The 19,167-nt window shown below is 40.1% G+C and overlaps 1 protein-coding gene across 9 annotated transcripts in view; it reads left to right on the top strand.

Moving 5' to 3' along the window:
- The window catches only part of LOC113429298 (vomeronasal type-2 receptor 26-like), a 157,126-nt gene that overhangs the window by 111,284 nt on the left and 26,675 nt on the right, over positions 1 to 19,167 (top strand). For 5 of the 9 annotated variants that reach the window (XM_087954315.1, XM_087954311.1, XM_087954318.1 and 2 more), the window contains exons 1-2: positions 9,847 to 9,889; positions 9,999 to 10,250. The exons of 2 other annotated variants lie outside the window; for them this stretch is intronic. In XM_087954315.1, the coding sequence (XP_087810441.1) occupies positions 10,033 to 10,250 (218 nt within the window). In that variant the 5' untranslated portion in view covers positions 9,847 to 9,889; positions 9,999 to 10,032. Of the gene's footprint in view, positions 1 to 9,846; positions 9,890 to 9,998; positions 10,251 to 11,576; positions 11,866 to 15,739; positions 16,535 to 19,167 lie in introns of those variants that run through there. 2 more of the 9 variants (XM_087954313.1, XM_087954317.1) reach the window with 2 other exon arrangements.

Consider the following 19,167-nt stretch of genomic DNA (forward strand, 5'->3'; position numbering starts at 1 on the left):
GGATTTGATGTAAGCCTGTTATTGAACTGTTTTTGATAGTGGACTTTGTTATTGGATTATCCCTGGACTGAAAACTGACTGCTTTACCCATGAATGACTTGGACTGCTTGTTGGACTTTGCTTAAAAGTTTAGTGGAAGTAAAAACCTACACTTTACTATACAGTGTATCTGTGTGCTGGTTGTGTGTTATTCCTCAACACTACTCTCACTACGTCTCCCTGTGTGCACTCATTCTCCTAACGGGGAATTACCTCAACACCTCCCTTCAATCATAACCTGCTTGGTTTTTCCTCTTATATACATAAGGTCCCACACTCTGATGGCCCCCTTGCTTTTTCTGTCCTGGTGGTCATGGCTCTGTGTCCAAGGGTGAAGCCACTCACACACACGCTCATCCTTCTTCCCTAACAAAAGGTCCTGTGCTCTGGCAAAACCCCCATGCTCCCCAGACTCTTGGTCTTTCTGCAGTTAGAAAATGCACAGAGGAAGCACGATCCAGTTGTGTTTGGGAGAAGGACCCTCTTACTCACACATGGAAGCATACACACATTTCCCATGCCTTAAATTTAGAATGTAGAGGTACTCACCTTCCTTCCAAACAGCCTTTGAGATCAACACTCAAAACCCCTTTAAAACCTTTTTTTCCAAATGGCCAAGGTCCAGGAAAACTCACCCACAGACTCAATGGGTCTGTTTGCCCACAAGGGAATCTCACCTGGGCCTGGTCCATTGGTTGGGTTAGCTTGGAGTCTCACCTGCTTGGGTGCCAAATCGTTGGAAGAAATATCCTTTTGGGTTCAGTTCCAAGTGGGGAAAAAGACACTGGAAACACAGAGGCTGTTTGGAAGGTTTAATATCAGGACCACATGGCCTGGAGCTCCAAAGTGAAAAGGATGATCATATGCTTCAAGGTGAAGGAAGAGATCAAGAAAAAGGGATGATATGCTGAGAGTGCCTGGGTTTTATAGCCTTTGTTGAGATTTGAATTGGAGCTTGTATTCTAATTGGTTGTCAGACTCCCATGGGGCATGCAGGGGCAACTCTGTAGGGTGTCCTGAGTTCCAGACTTGGCTGAGCCTTGCTGGATGATTATGCCCTTAAAAGGGCTTTTGGCAATTGCTAAGACAAGACTGAAACATTTCCAGACCAGCTAATTCTACATTATGGTAAGGTTTCTGTCAGATTAATTTTATTTTTATATGAGTTTTATACAGCTTCCCATTAAAAAAAACTTCCTTCACTAAAACCTGACCCAAAGGTGCCTTTTTCAAGAGGCAACTGGAGTTTCCGGTTTTTCTTTGAAAACTTTTCACTTCTCATCCAAGAAACTTCTTCAGCTCTGACTGGATGGCGGGGAATAGAAAGATTTATACTCCTTGCAGACAGCTGGTCAAATTCTGGTAAAATGGAATTGCATATTAAGTGTTTTTCTTGGGAGAATGGTCTCTCAGGGTGTTCTGACCCACACCTTTTTCTAACAAATCAAACACAATCCAAAAGGAACTGAAAACTTGTAATGCTTTTACAAAATAATTAGCTGTCATAAGCACAAGCCTTGTCAAACTGTAGAAGACTTGCCAAAAGATAACAGACAAGAAATAATTAGCAATACAAAAATGTTCAAATACAAACTCAGGTTACTAGAATGTCCACGAGGCCGCAGTTTCAAAACGTCTTTGCCTTCTGCAAAGAACATTTGTTTCACGGCTGGCTTTTTAACCTCTTGAGAGAGGGGCCATTATCTTGCAGCCTTACTCTGAGTCACCCATGCTGTTGTAACTGCTCTTTCCTACGAGCAATCCTGCACGCACTTGGCACAGGCTCCTTGGGAACCTCCTCATAAACTGCTGCCAGCCCCCACAATCTCTGAAGGCAGCAGTCCACTCCCTAATGGTCCTGGGCCCTCATCTGAGTCCTCGCTCTCCTCCACCATCCGCAGCTGCTGCCGGCTAACCACAAAACAGGGCAACTTGGTCTACCCAAAAATGGGACAGAAGACACTGCTTCTGCTTTCACCTTTCAGCCCTAATCCAGGAATCTTCGCAGGTAGTCACTTCCAAGAAAAACAATTTTGTGTTAAATTTAAATTTACTGACAAAGAAATAAAGGAAGACTAGTATAGCTATTTCAAGATTTTTAGCTCTCATCAGCTAGCCATACCTTTCTAGGATTTGAACCCGGGCTGCTGGCCTATTAGGCAGATGTATTAACCTCTAGGTCATGGGCTCCCCTCTGTCAGGGCTCCAACAATACACCCCCATTCAAATCATTAGTCTCTAGTCGCAACTCTCAGAGTTTTTTTTTTAAAAAAACCAAGATTTATCAGGAGTGAACACGTCGGCATTACCTGCATGCAGCCAACTCTGAGACACATTATTCATCTCCCCTTGGTCTCAGGGGTGGGATGTTACCTGTTCTGCCTGGTCCTACAGAACCGGCAGCTCTGAAGAGCAGCAGACACTGAACCGGTTTGTTGTCTGCTGCTGTTTGGCACACCCACCCACCCGGGCTCTTTCCTCCTGTGCTGCTTTACACAGCACAGCTCAGGTTGAAAAAGCAGGAAAAAGAGGCTTTTGCAAATGCTGTGCACCTGCGCGTAGTGTTTTTCAGCTGTCTGTGCAGCACCGCTGATGGTTTTTTCACACACGTATGTAGCGCGTGTCAGGCTCACGTGTGCGCAAAGCATACACACATGCAAAAACATCACCAAACTGGTAGTAACACTGGTTGAATCCCACCCCTGCTTGGTCTTACCCCACCTCCTGGATGTACATTATCCAATAGGACACATCCATAGCCAAGAGTCAACAATCATGCTCTCCAGTAAAAATCTTGCTCACCTGAACCTTCGGACGCCTAGCAATTATCTATAAAAATATTTAAGGTATGCATTATTCCCCCCACTCCCTTTCTGCTGACAACTCAAAAAGACCAGAGAAATATTTTTGAGTTGACACCCTCGCTTTGTTGGCTGTACCGGGTGGGGTGGAGAGAGATTAAGTGTTTTTCTGGTGAGACAAGTCTATCCGGGCAACCTGGTCCACCCAAATATGGGACGGAGCATACTGTTTTCACTTTCACCTTTCAGCCCCAATCCAGGAGCCTTTGCAGGCAGTTGCTTCTGTGACAAACTATTTTGGGTTAAATTTAAATTTACCAAAAAGAAATGACCGCCCGTTGTTAGCTGATATAAAATTTAATGTCTTAATGTGTAAGTTAAAACCAGGTATAAAATTCAAAACACATCTTAATATTTTCTCAAAATGGAATTTAAGAGCAAGACAAGTACAAAGTCTTCCACATAGGAGAAAAATGAAACATGGGGCAAAAAGGATCAGGGATTCCAAATTCGATAGTTGTGAAAATGATCTCAAAATAGTAGGAGTTGCAAACCAAACATGAATCAGCAGTGTGATATCCTAGGAAGAAAGCAAATGCATCCAGAAGAACCTCAGGAAGTGAATGTTGGTTGTAATGGGAAACCCCAAGTGCCCCTTGCAGGAACCAGACTTGGAAAAGATGTTGCAGAAAAACTGGATGAGGACTGAGGGAACAGTAACGCCGCCCTAACATAGCCAAGGAAGAGAGAGAAGGGGCGGGTGGGGGGGGCTGGGGGAAGGAAGAGAAGAGAGATCAAAGGTGTCAACTCGTAAAACATTCCTATGCCGGTTTTCAAGTTGCTATAAACAAGGGAACAGTGGGAAATCTGAAGGAGCAGTATGGCAATAAAACCAGAACTACATTCCACCATTATTTTAAAAAGATTGCAGCTAGGCTACTGGGTCTTCTGGCTATGAAATTCCTTCATTGGAGAACGTGATTAATGACACCTGGCCCGTGAATGTGCTTCATTGGAGAATCTGATTTATAATACACCCAGTGGTGGGAGTGGGGGGAAACAGGTTCACAGGTGACTGTGAATTATATATGCCAGAGTTGGCTTCATTTAGGTTAATGCCTGCATGTTGCTCCTAATAAATCTTTTGAGGTTTTTTTTGAAGCTTGGCTTGAGGCTCATGATTTATTTAGGGCAATCGCCGAAACTCTGACAAAAGGAGCTGCTGTTAACCTTGAGGTTAAGGAGGTTCTCCTCAAGTAGAAGAGCCACCTTAGTCCATTGTAGCAGAAAATCAGGAGTCTGGAAACACCTGTTTCAACTAATACAATCCAGGAGCCACGATGATGCGGTAGTTAGAATGCAGTACTGCAGGCTACTTCTGCTGATCACCGGCTGCCAGCAATTCGGGTCTCACCAGCTCAAGGTGACTCACCCTTCCATCATTCCAAGGTCAGTAAAAGGAGGACCCAGATTGTTGGGGGAAAGATGCTGACTCTGTAAACCACTTAGAGAGGGCTGTAAAAGCACTGTGAAGTGGTGTATAAATCTAAGTACTATTGCTATTAGCTGCAGAAAGGAGGATAAAGCAACCATCAAATAACTGAAAGACATTACAGAGAAGCTAAGATTTACTGTTATTCCTGAGTGTCAGACATGGAATAATGAATTCAGTTACAACGGAGGAGATTCTGACAGAATAAGAGGGGGAAAAAGCTTCTTTAAAAAGGGACAGCTTTAGCGGTGAACCAGAAAACCAGAGAAGTTCAGTCTCCCCTTCATTGATTGTCTTAATCCAAAGACTGAGCAGCCATCAGTCAGAGAAGCTTTGATTGAGATTCCTGCAAAGAGGAGAGGCTAAGCTAGGTTGACTTGAAGATTCATTCAAATGTATGAAGGTAAAATTCTATAATGCTAATTGTAAACCCATATGTACAGGAACATATTTAAAAATGCACACCGTTAAAATATTAGCAGTGTCTATTATCAAACAATATCTGTCATAGTTCTTGTTTTTGTGAACATTATCGTCTAAGCCAAGGGTCTTTAAACTTGGCAAGTTTAAGATTTGTGGACTTCAACTCCCAGAATTGCTGAGCTAACATGACTGGAGGAGGAATTCTGGGAGTTGAAGTCCACAAGTCTTGAAGCTGTCAAGTTTGGAGACCCCTGGTCTAAGTGATTAGATTGGCCAAACCTTTTGGCATTCTGTAACACAACTGAACTCACTGGAGAAGAGACTAATGCTAGGAATGATTGTGGGCAAAAGATGAAGAGGACAGCAGAGAATGAGGTGGCTGGATGGAGTCACTGAAGAAGTCAGCGTGAGCTTCAATGGACTCCACGGTCGGACACAACTTCATGACGAACAACAAAAAGCACGACTAGAAAGATGGAGTTCCCCTCTTCAAAGGAAATGTAGAATGGATCCTTGTCGGGTCCCCTTACCTCCCACGACTGCAGTCTTGGAGCCTCCAACCTTTCTTTCCCCTTCTTCTTTCTCCTCCTGGATCTGGAGGAATATGCAGCATTCAAGGCATGGGCCAGAGCATTAATGGCAGTGTAATAATGGTGGAAGTTCTTGATTTGAAACATGTTCTTTTTCTTTTGGGTGTCCAGTGGTGCTTTCTCAATGCATCTTTTATGGCCTTTGACAGAAAAGATGTGCTTTGAAAAAAAAACAAAGAAATGACTCGTCTCCCAAGGGTGGTTTCACATAGAAATGGAGTTTAAAGTCATCCTTTTTGAGCTGTTTTTTTTTTCCTCTAATGCAACAGTCATGATACTCTTAATATATTTGAAATGTATACCATTTTTTAGTGGAAATAGATCAATGAGTGTTGTGATCCAGACTTTCCCTTCAATGGGTCCTGGCAAACACCTAAATGTTAAATGGAAAGCAAGAATTCTGTCCATAAGAGCACCATATTCTATATCGTAAAGAAAGACGTTAACTTGTGTCCATTTAGAGAGGCCATCCCTGATGTGTCCTGTTTTTCCAGTTGTTGAGAATTGCTGTGACAGAACCACACAGATTCCATTCTTGACAAGCAAAGGTGTCAAAGTTCTCATGAAATTATCTCCATTTTCTGTGTCTGAGGCAAAAAGACCAATCAAGGTCCATCTGAAATGGAGGAGGGGTTGGACAATTGCTGGGTACAGGATGCCTTTTGGGGGTAAAAGCCAGTGATAAAAGGGCAATTGATTTTTATCATGCAGTGAAAAATATTGTGTTATATTTGGAGTCAGATCAATTCCAAAATATTAGCTTTAAAGAAATCCAATTTAGTTTTGATTAATTTGTTTATTCCTTATCATAACTAAATTGGATTTCTTTAAAGCTAAAACAAATAATTTATTGTTGATTAGTTATTAATTAATGACTAATCAACAATAGTCATTAAAACAGATCAAGAAAAAACATAACATTAGCAAGACATAACATTAACAAGACTGTATATAATAATAGTAGCAAAGAAAATAAGTTAAGAAGAGTAAGTGTCAACTCATAAAATATTTCTTTTTTTTTTTGTCCAGTAAATTTTTATTATTTTCCACCAGTACAAATCTTACTTACTTTTTCAACAACATTGACATCCACATATAATATTGTCTTATACTTTAACATCTATTCCTACCTATCTTAGTCTATATTATTTTTGTTTATCATTAATCATCAATACATATTGTCTTTATATTACTGTTATTATTACATATCTTTAATATTGTCTTATTCTTTTAACATCTATTCATACGTATCCTTAATACATATATTACACTTATTATTATACATCTTTGATCCTTCTGTCTATCCTATTATACCTTGTGTATCACTTTCTTGAGAATTCTTATTTAATCATCTTTTTCAAGGGTGGGATTAAAATTTCTTAACAACCAGTTTGTGGGCGTGGCCTGATTTGTGGGCATGGCTAGGTGGTCATGTGACTGGGATGGCCATGGCCATGTGGCCATGTGACTGGCAACCCAAATTTAAGTGGTACTCACTTAATGACCAGGTCCTCGCTTAGTGCCCAGTTGCTTAGCAAGTGTTTTTTGCCAGTTTCCAAGGCCCGAGGAGCCCTGGAGAGGCAGGTCAGGTGGCCATGTGACTGGCAACCGAAATTTAAGTTGTCCTTGCTTAATGACCAGGTCCTTGCTTCGTGGCCAGTTGCTTAGCAAGTGTTTTTTGCCAGTTTCCAAGGCCTGGGGAGCCCTGGAGAGGGCAGGGCAGGTGGCCATGTGACTGGCAACCCAAATTTAAGTGGTCCTTGCTTAATGACCAGGTCCTTGCTTAGTGCCCAGTTGCTTAGCAAGTCTTTTTTGCCAGTTTCCAAGGCCCAGGCAGGTGGCCATGTGGCTGGCAACCCAAATTTAAGTGGTCCTCGCTTAATGACCAGGTCCTTGCATAGTGGCAAGTTGCTTAGCAAGTGCTTTATGCAAGTTTCCAAGGCCTGGGGAGCCCTGGAGGGGGCAAGGCAGGTGGCCATGTGTCTGGCAACCCAAATTTAAGTGGTCCTCACTTAATGACCAGGTCATCACTTAGTGGCCAATTGCTTAGCAAAACTGGAAATATATGAATTCAGTATTGCTCTCTGCTAGTGTAGCTATTCAAGAGGATGTAGTGTCAAGGTCAGCAAAGATGGTAATGCAACATATACCTTTAAATTTTAAAACTAAAAATATTTTTGTTGGCACCCACATAAATAAAGGGAGTACAATACATATTTAATGTTACATATGTTAACAGCGGTTAGAATCATGTTTGCACAACAGTGGAAAAATGAAGAGATCCCCATAGATGAAAATGAAATTTAAAAATTACAATGTGCAGAAATGGATAGAGATAAGAGGTAGAAATTAGGTGGAGAATGATCATTGCTACATATGAATTAAATACAGAAGGTTGATAATTATAAACATGTCAATATAATTAACAAAATTAGAAATAAGCCAATGTAAAGACATTTACTGTATATACTCGAGTATAAGCCTAGTTTTTCAGCCCATTTTTTGTGCTGAAAAAATCCCCCTCGGCTTATACTCGAGTCAGATTCCCTCTGAAAAAAAAATGGTGTGGAGTCGCGGCCTCCGGCGGCAGCGACTCCCAACAGCCTCAGCCGGGAAGGGAAAGGCAAAAAGCGCTTTGCCTTTCCCTTCCCGAGGCGGCGGGACTGGGGCCGCACCGGCGGTAGTGACTCCTGACTCAGGGGGCCTCCGAGGGAGGGGAAGAGAGTGACTCCTGCCTCCGGCTGTCATCATCATCTTCTTCTTTTGGGTTAGTGAATCAATTAAACCTTTCATGATAGTGAGATCGTTTCCCAAATTAATTATTTTTATTTTTGAAATTTACCAGTAGCTGCTGCATTTCCCACCCTCGGCTTATACTCGAGTCAATAAGTTTTCCCAGTTTTTTTGTGTAAAATTAGGTGCCTCGGCTTATATTCGGGTCGACTTATACTCGAGTATATACGGTAAATAATTGTTCTGTTACACTGCTGTGCTTATTGATATTTGTTTCTGCTTTGCTTTTTCATTTATGAAATATTTTATAATACTTTATAATATAATATAAATATAATAGAATTACAGAGGAAAGGTAAAGTAAGGATATATTGTTATAGACTAGATTTATGATGATGAAATGAACATTGTAATGTAGATTAAGTAAAAATGGTGATTTGCATGCATAAAATGATGTAATATTAGTAAAGTATAGTAAGTAATTAATAATAGTAATAATGTAAATATATATAGTGGATTTATGATATAAGGATTAATGCAAATTGGAAGGGAAAGACTGCAGAGATTGTGCACAAGTGATTTGTAACTGACACACTGTATGTAACTGAAGATGGTTTGTTTTATGTTTGTTTTGTTTGTTTAAAAAAATAAAAAACTTTTATTAAAAAAAATCCATTTATGTATGCATGCAGGTTTTTGTTACATTGATGTTGCTGTATATTGATTTAAGCAGAAACAGACAATGTATAACAACAACAATGTAACAAGAAGTTGCCTGCCTCATTTTTGGTAAGTTGCCTTTTTTATTTATGTGTTTATTTATTTCTTTAGTATCAGTTTTGGCCCGCAGGAGCGGCGGAGAGGGGCAGGGCCAGCCAGGGGTCGGTTTTACCAGTTCTAAGAACGACCGGTGACATTAACAACCGGTTCCATAGAACCGATGTGAACCAATAGAATCCCACCCCTGATCTTTTCGAATTCCTATCTCTCTTTTTCTTGCCACATATGCCATCTATGCCAAATCAAGTAGTATTCTGATTCTTCTTTCTCTCTCATTTTAAGTGTGAGCATGTCCATTTCAGCACAGTCTGCTATTTTTTGTATAATTAACTCTTCAGTTGGAACCCTCTCTCTGCTCTTTCCACATTTGCATGTAAGCTATTCTGGCCACTGTCAATATGTGTAAAATTAAATATTTAATCTTTTTTGGATATTGTTTTTGAATAATCCCAAGTAAATAGATTTCCAGTTTGAATTCAATTTGGCATCCAATAATTTCTTGTGTCCACTTCCTAATTTTATTCCAATAGGTCCTGGCCTGAGGGTATAGCCATCACATGTGATAGTAGTTACCATCACCTCGTTGACATTTCCAACATTTTGGATTGGCGTTTGGATATATCTTGGCTAATCTTGTCCAGGTGAAGTGCCACTGATCACCTGGGTGTTGAACTACCTTCATCCAGCATCACTTTCTGAACAAGACCAACAGGAAGGCTCACAACCACTACAGAACAGTGCCCCCAGGGATGGAGCTATGATTTTCTTTTTTCCAGCTACTCCTCTGGAAATGGAGTTCTGGAGAAGTTTGGGCTCCCCAGAGGAGAAGTTACTTCTCTGTGTAATTTTCAAAATTTCTGGCCTCTTAGATCTCATCTGCTACTTCTCCAGTGATTGTCTTTGAGGTAAACATCAGACAGAATCAACATCTTGCATCAGAAAAGGATAAATACCTCAGTCACAAACGTTGTGGCACAAGTTTGGGGACAGGTAGGGGCTGTGCTATTGAATGTACTTTCTGTCTTTTCCAGGTGAAGCTTGGTTTGTCTCTGTCTGAAAGTATGTCATGAAAGCTTGTAGAATTTCCAAATTGGGAAGGTGCTTTGAATTCATCTAACTCTTCTTCTTGTTCTTCCTTAGAAACAGGAAAGGGATTGATTCAGACCTATCAATTATGGATCTTCTGCTACTATTTCTGTTCCTTCTATCCCAGCCAATTTCTGGGAGGCTTGGAATGAAGTGCCCATTGAGTTTGAAGCCCCCGGGTAGTAAAAAACCATGGAACTATTACAGGCCAGGAGACCATCTCATTAGTATAATCACCACTGGAACAAAAATAGTGCGTACAACAATGATCCCTTTCAACATGGCTCCTTATTGTCAGTTTGACATGTAAGTCATTTAGTATGGTGATGTAACACTAACCCTCTATTTGCTCTTCTAACATTCTCATTCTTTTCTTCTCATTTCACTTATTGCCTATATCGTAGGACCTGTCTAATTTCTTGAACTGTTTTGATTTCCATTGTTCCTCTCTTTTGACTTATTTTGCCTTATTTTGTAGAAAATCTCGAATCCAGAAATGGGGCAGGAAAAAATATCTAAAAAAGGGCAGATTCTTTCCTGGTCCTATCATGAGTTATTGCTTGAATACCAACTGTAGTTTAAAGTAGTTAGTGAATGAGGTGTAGTTGCCTCTGCCCAGCCCATTTATATATTTTTACAACCACTCTTTCATAGTTAATACCTGATCCTTATAGGAACAGAGAATGACTTGATTTTAGAACTGCTTTTCTCGGTCACTTATGAAACAACCTCTTCCTATAACAATGATTGTACTTTAATGACTGAACAATTTAGAATCCTGGTTACTTGGCAGTTGAAAATTAGTGCTGTTACAAATAGCAATAGCACTTAGACTTATATACTGCTTTACAGTGCTTTACAACCCTCTCTAAGCAGTTTACAGAGTCAGCATATTGCCCCCAACAATTTGGGTCCTCATTTTACCTACCTTGGAAGGATGGAAGGCTGAGCCAACCTTGAGTCTGGTGAGATTGGAATTGCAAAATTGCAGGCAGGCAGCAAGCAGCAAAAGTAGCCTGGAGTACTGCACTCTAACCACTGTGCCACCAAGGCTCATATAACGATTTATTTATAATTCTTAAGCTTAGTGGAAAACTGTCTCAAGCTGATCTTCCCAATACTTATTAAAAAGAAAAGGTGTTGGGGAACTATCATTTGACTCTTGATTTGGATCAATATTGGCTTAAGCATCAGAAGCAGAGGTGGTATTCAGGCAGTTTGGACCGGTTCTGGTGTACCAGTAGTGGAGATTTTTACTAGTTCAGAGAACTGGCAAATACCACCTCTGACTAGCCTCGCCTACCTGCCCCCACCATTAGCTCTCCTATCTTCCCTTGTTTTTTTAGCTTAGCTGATTGGCACAGCAGAGTAGATTGCCGTGCCTCATCTGAGCTAAAAAAACAGCTCAGCTCTCTCACCAGTGTTCCGAAAGGGGTGGGTCACTGAGCCCTGAAAGCGCGTGCAAAGCATGTGTTTGGCGTGCACACACATGCATAGAACTACTCATAGAACTGGTCGGAAAAAATTTGGAAACCCATCACTGATCAGAAGGCAAAGAGAATTAATTTGAAATTGTATTTTGCTTTTGATTGTCATGATGATGATAACATAACATAAACATTTTTATGTTAGTCTACCTATTGAAAAGTTTAGAGTACTACGCTACATTTTTAATATTCAAGTGATCAACAAGACTCCTGGGCTTCTGAAAAATTTCACACTTGGCTACAACATCCATGATAATTATTTGAACAGACTTCTGACTTCAGATGCCTTGCTAGATATGTTCTCAATGGGAGAAGCCAATATTCCGAACTACAGCTGTGGAAGGAAGGACCACCTTTTGGCTATTGTTGATTCAGCTACCGATGACATTTCCATCCAGATGTCAACATTAGGAGGCACCTACAAAGTCCCTCAGGTTTGTGTGCATGTGTTTTTCTACAGTTAATTTGAATGGGGTGGTAAGCTGGTATGTGATAGATCCAACCGCATCTTCATTTTGAAATTGAAGAACTGCTTTTCAATGTGGCCATTCTCGGTGAAATGGTTAGGAATTGGGATCTACAGTCTTTAAGAGGCAAAGATCAAAACAGTGATATCCTCTCATGACATCCTCATCATTGCTTTGGGTCTTCTGTTTCATGCTTGGGAAGGTGAGGAGAAACTCTATGTTCAAACAAAGGGTCTTCTTTAAAAAAAGGAAGGTATAGCAGAAATGGAAAATCATCCTTTGAATATAATGTTAACAAAAATAATGACATTTTCAATGGTAAACATTTTAGCCCACATGGTCACTATTTTTTATCCTTAATGTTAATTATAAATGGCTTGAAGAGCAATAAAGAACCTTGAGAGGGTTTTTCTACCAGATAAAATATTCAAAAAAATATTGGTGTGGTGTGTTCTCTATTGGCAGGTTCATCTACACATACCAATACATAATTCCAATACATATTAAAAACAGAATAAAACTTAATTTAGAGACCCCTTGGTCTTTTAGATATTGTTGCTAAAATACTGTATATGCTAGGATCCTCTTGATTAGAGCTGAGAGTAGAGAGATGAACCAATTATTTCTTGTTGAAGAACAAGAAGACTTTAGACAGAGTTTTGGTTTACCAAGAACAGTTAGTGTGTAGTCCTCAAAGAAACTGAAGCTACACAAAAGAAAGCATGCAATGTGGTACTCAAAATTCTGTCTTAGGCCCAGTGCCATATTATTGGTATTACATTTATGCAATGTAATAAGATTCCCAAAATTCTGTCTATTGGAAGAGACAAAATTTCAGTTAAAGACTTCTTGAATTATACAACTGATAAACTATATTAGTGTCATGCCCCTGTTGGAATCTGATTGGGAGGGGGAGGCCGAGCAGCTGACAGGGCATGGGAGTGTGGCTCCATTGTCTGTGGAAGAAACTGGGGAAGGGCATAGTCCAGCTGGGCAGAGCAGGGGAGAAGTAGAGCAAGGGAGAGGGTATTTGGAGGAAGACCCAGGCCCACCCCCTCTTCATCCTAGGGCAAGCAGGGGGGAACAGTGAAGGGAGCAATGTGGGTTGCATGGCTTATGGAGGAGGAAAGGACCTTGATTCCCTTCATTAGTTCCAGCTGGGAACACAGCGTTTAAAAAGGGAAGCTTCACACAGCAACTTGTTGGGAGCAAATTGTGAGTTATCTGGTATCTTCGAGGCTTATCTGTGTTCCTGGCATCTTCCCAACTGTGTTTGCTTTCAAGTCTGCAATTCCTTCTCCTGCCCTGTCAAGTTAATTACTGCAGCATGGCTTGTTTGGATTTTTACTTACAGTTTGTATGTATTTTGGTTTTGGAATGAACTTCCTTCACTTAAAGACTGTTCCTGGAGAGTTTTTCTCCAGCTAAAGGTAACCTGGACTTTGGGGGGAAAGGTGGAGATAATAAAGGAGCTCTTCTTGCTTATTTGAATATGTTGCCTTTGTGCCACGCCCTGGGTATTCACAATTAGGAGATGTGGTCTTCTGATCTCTTGTGCTACAGGAGAACAAGCTAAAAATATTGCTGCAGAATGAATTCAGATCTTCAAGCGGTGAAAAATATTGCCGTGCTCAGTAAGGATGGCACACTGAAATGGATGAGCCATTATAAATGTATTTCCAAATTGGCGAGTATTTCAATGTGGAAATGTCTTAAGGTATTTGAGCAGCTTGACAGAATGGTTAAATATGGAAGATATAACCAAGATCCTTATAATAAACAGACTTGTGTTTGTCAGACTCCAGAGATAGACAAAACAGATCTATTGTGTGAGGGAGATGGGCGCTTAAGAGGTTTGATATATAAATAAATACAATAAATATTTGAATGTCAATTGTATAAATAAGATATTGACCTCTTTCTTACACAAAGAAGGACTAGGGGAGACATAATAGTGGTCTTCCAGTATTCAAAGGGGTTACCACAAAGAAGAGGGGCTCGACCTGTTTTCCAAAGCACCGGAAGGCAGGACAAGAAGCAACAGTTGGAAACTAATCAAGGAGAGAAGCAACCTAGAATTAAGGAGAAATTTCCTAACAGTTAGAATAATTAATCAGTGGAATGGTTTGCCTCCAGAAGTTATGAATGCTCCAATGTAGGAAGTTTGCAAGGAGATGTATGACAAAAGTACAACCATTATCCTGAAATGGTAGACAAACAAAGTCTGACTCACAGACGAACACAATACAGAAACCTGATGATGGCAGATGAGATTCTGCCAAAACGTTGTTACAACTTTAAAAGCACAACTATAATGATGTGGGAAAATGCCCGAACAAAGCTGAATACCATATCTATCTATCTATCTATCTATCTATCTTTGGTTATTCGGGTTTTCTCCCGCATAAAATTGGAAGTATCTAGGCAATGTTTCGACAAAATCACATTCGTCATGTTCAGGCTTCTGTCTTCGGCTTTGTGCTTCTCGGAGTAATGTGAGGTTGCAGCTGCTTCTTCCTTTTAACTGCTAGTGGGGGGGTGACTTGATTGGGTGGGAGCTTGGCTGTGTTCTGATTGGGTGGGGGTGTGTTCTCATTGGTTGGGGGGTTGGCTATGTTCGGATTGGTTGGGGGGTTGCTGTGTTCTGATTGGCTGGGGGTGTGTTCTGTTCAGGTGGGGGCTTAGTTGTGCTCAGGTTAGTCTTAGTTGCCAGGGGATTTTGAGCTGGTGGGCTGTGATCCTGTTGTTTGGCTTCGCATTTGTGGTTGTGCCACATCTTCATGGTGGGTGTCCAATCGCTTCATGTATGGGTCGGAAGGGTTTGAAGTGGGTAGTGATGCAGCTGCGGTATGGCTTCTGGTCCGTGGTCATGTCACATCATCTGTGTGGGTGTGAGTCTGCTTTCTACATGGAAGTGTTGTGGTAGCATCTTGTGTGGTCCTCGTGGGTGTGGGTCTGGTGTCATTCTTCATGTTAGGTACTCGTTTGTTAGTGAGGGCGGGTTTCCAAATGGCTGGTAGGTGGGAGGTATCACCTCATCCACAAATGTGGAAAGAGCAGAGGATTCCAACTGAAGAGTTAATTATACAAAAAATAGCAGACTGTGGTGAGATGGACATGCTCACACTTAAAATGAGAGAGAAAGAAGAATCAGAACACTACTCGATTTGGCATAGATGGTACATGTGGCTAGAAAAAGAGAGATAAGAATTAAAAAAGATGATTAAATAAGAATTCTCAAGAAAGTGATACACAAGATATAATAGGATAGACAGAAGGATCAAAGATGTATAATAATAAGTGTAATATATGTATTAAGGATAGGTATAAATAGATGTTAAAAGAATAAGATGTATAATAATAACTGTAATACAAATGCAATATGTATTGATGATTAATGATAAACAAAGATAATATAGACTAAGATAGGTACGAATAAATGTTAAAATATAAGACATTATTATATGTGGATGTCAATGTTGTTGAAAAAGTAACTAAGATTTGTACTGGTGGAAAATAATAAAAATTTATTGGAGAAAAAAAAGAAATATTTTATGAGTTGACACTTACTCTTCTTAACTTATTTTCTTTGCTGCTATTATTATATACAGTCTTGTTAATGTTATGTTTTTTCTTGATCTGTTTTAATGGCTATTGTTGATTAGTCATTAATTAATAACTAATCAACAATACACTATTTGTTTTAGCTTTAAAGAAATCCAATTTAGTTATGATAAGGAATAAACAAATTAATCAAAACTAAATTGGATTTCTTTAAAGCTAATATTTTGGAATTGATCTGACTCCAAATATAACACAATATTTTTCATTGCTCTTTCAGATCAGTTTTGAACTCTTTTCAGAGTCACTGCATGATACAAGTCAATTGCCCTTTTATCACCGGCTTTTACCCCCAAAAGGCATCCTGTACCCAGCAATTGTCCAACTGCTCCTTCATTTCAGATGGACCTTGATTGGTCTTTTTGCTTCAGACACAGAAAATGGAGATAATTTCATGAGGACTTTGACTCCTTTGCTTGTCAAGAATGGAATCTGTGTGGTTCTGTCACAGCAATTCTCAACAACTGGAAAAACAGGACACATCAGGGATGGCCTCTCTAAATGGACACAAGTTAACGTCTTTCTTCACTACATAGAATTTGGTGCTGTTTTGGACAGAATCCTTCCTTTCCATTTAACATTTAGGCGTTTGCCAGGACCCATTGAAGGGAAAGTCTGGATCACAACGCTCACTGATCTATTTCCACTGAAAAATGATATACATCTCAAATATATTAATAGTATCTGGACTGTTGCTTTAGAGGGAAAAAAACAGCCCCCAAAGGATGCCTTTAAACCCCATTTCTATGTGAAACCACCCTTGGGAGACGAGTCGTTTCTTTGTTTTTTTTCAAAGCACATCTTTTCTGTCAAAGGCCGGAAAAGATGCATTGAGAAAGCACCACTGGACACCCAAATGAAAAAGAACATGATTGCAGTCTGGAACGACCACCATTTTTACAGTGCGATTAATGCTCTGGCCCATGCCTTGAATGCTGCGTATTCCTCCAGATCCAGGAGGAGAAAGAAGAAGGGGAAAGAAATGTTGGAGGCTCCAAGACTTCAGTCATGGGAGGTAAGGGGACCGACCAAGGATCCATTCTCCATTTCCTTTGAAGAGGGGAACTACATCATTCTAGTTGTGCTTGTTGTTGTTCATCATGAAGTCATGTCCGACCCATTGTGACCCCATGGGCAATGTTTCTCCAGGCCTTCCTGTCCTCTACCATCCCCTGGAGTCCATTTAAGCTCATGCTGACTTCTTCAGTGACTCCATCCAGCTACTTCATTCTCTGCTGTCCTCTTCTTCTTTTGCCCTCAATCATTCCTTACATTAGTCTCTTCTCCAGTGAGTCCAGTTGTGCTTCAGAATGCCAAACGTTTTGGCCAATCTAATCACTTAGACCAGAGGTCTCCAAACGTGACAGCTTTACGACTTGTGGACTTCAACTCCCAGAATTCCTCTTCCAGTCATGTTCACTCAGGAATTCTGGGAGTTGAAGTCCACAAGTCTTAAACTTGCCAAGTTTAAAGACCCTTGGCTTAGACGATAATATTCACAAAAACAAGAACTATGCCTTACATTGTTTGATAATAAACACTGCTAATATTTTAAAGTTGTGCATTTTTAAATAAGTTCCTGTACATATGGGTTTACAATTAGCATTATAGAATTTTACCTTGAAACATTTGAAGGAATCTTCAAGTCAACCTAGCTTAGCCTCTCATCTTTGCAGGAATCTCAATCAAAGCTTCTCTGACTGATGGCCGCTCAGTCTTTGGATTAAGACAATCAGTGAAGGGGAGACTGAACTTCTTTGGTTCTCTGGCTCACCGCTAAAACTCTCTCTTTTTTAAAAAAGCTTTTTTCCCCTCTTATTCAGTCAGAATCTCCTCTCTTGTAACTAAATTCATTTTTCCAGGTCTGACACTCAGGAATAACAGTAGATCTTAGCTTCTCTATAATGTCTTTCAGTTTTTTAATGGTTGCTTTATCCTCCTTTCTGCAGCTAATAGCAATAGTACTTAGATTTATATACCACTTCACAGTGCTTTTACAACCCTCTCTAAGTGGTTTACAGAGTCAGCATTTTGCCCCCAACATATCTGGGTCCTCTTTTTACTGACCTCAGAAGGATGGAAGGGTGAGTCACCTTGAGCTGGTGAGACCCAAATTTCTGGCAGCCGGTGATCAGCAGAAGTAGCCTGCAGTACTGCATTCTAACTACTGCATCATCATGGCTCCTAGATTGTATTAGTTGAAACAGGTGTTTCCAGACTCCTGATTTTCTGGACTAAGATGGATCTTCTCTTTGATGTCTTTCCTCAAGGTTAAAGGCAGCTTGTTTTGTCAGAGTTCTGGCGATTGCTCTAATTAAATCATGAGCCTCAAGCCAAGCTTCAAAAAAAACCTCAAAAGATTTATTAGGAGCAACGTGCCAGCATTAACCTAAATGAAGCCAACTCTGGCATATATAATTCACAGTCATCTATGACCTTGTTTCCCCCCCTCTCCCCCTCGATTGTATTATAAATCAGATTCTCCAATGAAGCACATTCATGGGCCAGGTGTCATCAATCATATTGTCCAATGAAGGAATTTCATAGCCAGAAGATCTGGTAGCCTAGCCTTTTTAAAATAATGGTGGAATTTACTTCTGGTTTTATTGCCATACTGCTCCTTCAGATTTCCCACCGTTCCCTTGAAAACAGGCATAGGAATGTTTTACAACTTGACACCTTTGATTTCTTCCTTGGCTATGTTACTATTCCCTAAATCCTCATCCAGTTTTTCTGCAACCTCTTTTCCAAGTGTGGTCCTGCAAGGGGCTCTTGGGGTTTCTCATTACAATCAACATTCACTTCCTGAGGTTCTTCTGGATGCATTTGCTTTCTTCCTAGGATATCACACTGCTGATTCATGTTTGGTTTGCAACTCCTACTATTTTGAGATCATTTTCACAACTATCGAATTTAGAATCCCTCATCCTTTTTGCCCCGTGTTTTATTTTTCTCCTTCTATGTGGAAGACTTCGTACTTGTCTTGCTCTTAAATTCCATTCAGGCTTTCTGTTGGTGTATTCCCCGTTAGGAGAATGAGTGTGCATAGGGAAACGTATTGAGAGTGATTTTGAATAACACACAAACCAGTACACAGATACGTTGACTAGTAAAATATAGGTTTTACTTCTGGTAGACAGTTAAGCAAAGTCTAATAAACAGTCCAAGTCATACATGGTTAAAGCAAGTCCAGTAATAGTCCAATATTTATAGTCCAGTATCATAAAGGTAGTTTCCTAACAGTTTCAAAAACTTACAGTAATCCAGACAGAATTATGATTAGGCAAAAACTCCGTACCAGCCAAATACAAAGAGACCGAAGGAAGAAAGGAACGAAGAACCATTTTTCTGGCTCCATCTTATGGCTGTTGGATAAACTACAGCCTATCATTCCCTTAAAGAGACAATACCGAATTACTATCCTGGTTTATATATTTTCCAACAGTTAGGTGGCTATCATACCTAACATACTCCCCTTTGGATAGGACAATATATAAAACCTTACAGTTTAAGTCCATAACATCATCACAACAATTCTTATGTTTTATAGTACCTTGGGCTTTTGTAAAATGATCTGCAATGTTATTTTCTGACATCTCCAGTAAAATCATTTTATTTTGAACACATTGTCTCACACTGAGATATCTT

The sequence above is a fragment of the Notechis scutatus genome, chromosome 2 (assembly GCF_049901735.1).
Source record: "Notechis scutatus isolate UNSWTSFEM ecotype Mainland chromosome 2, rNotScu1.2, whole genome shotgun sequence".
In the NCBI taxonomy this organism is placed as follows: domain Eukaryota; kingdom Metazoa; phylum Chordata; class Lepidosauria; order Squamata; family Elapidae; genus Notechis; species Notechis scutatus.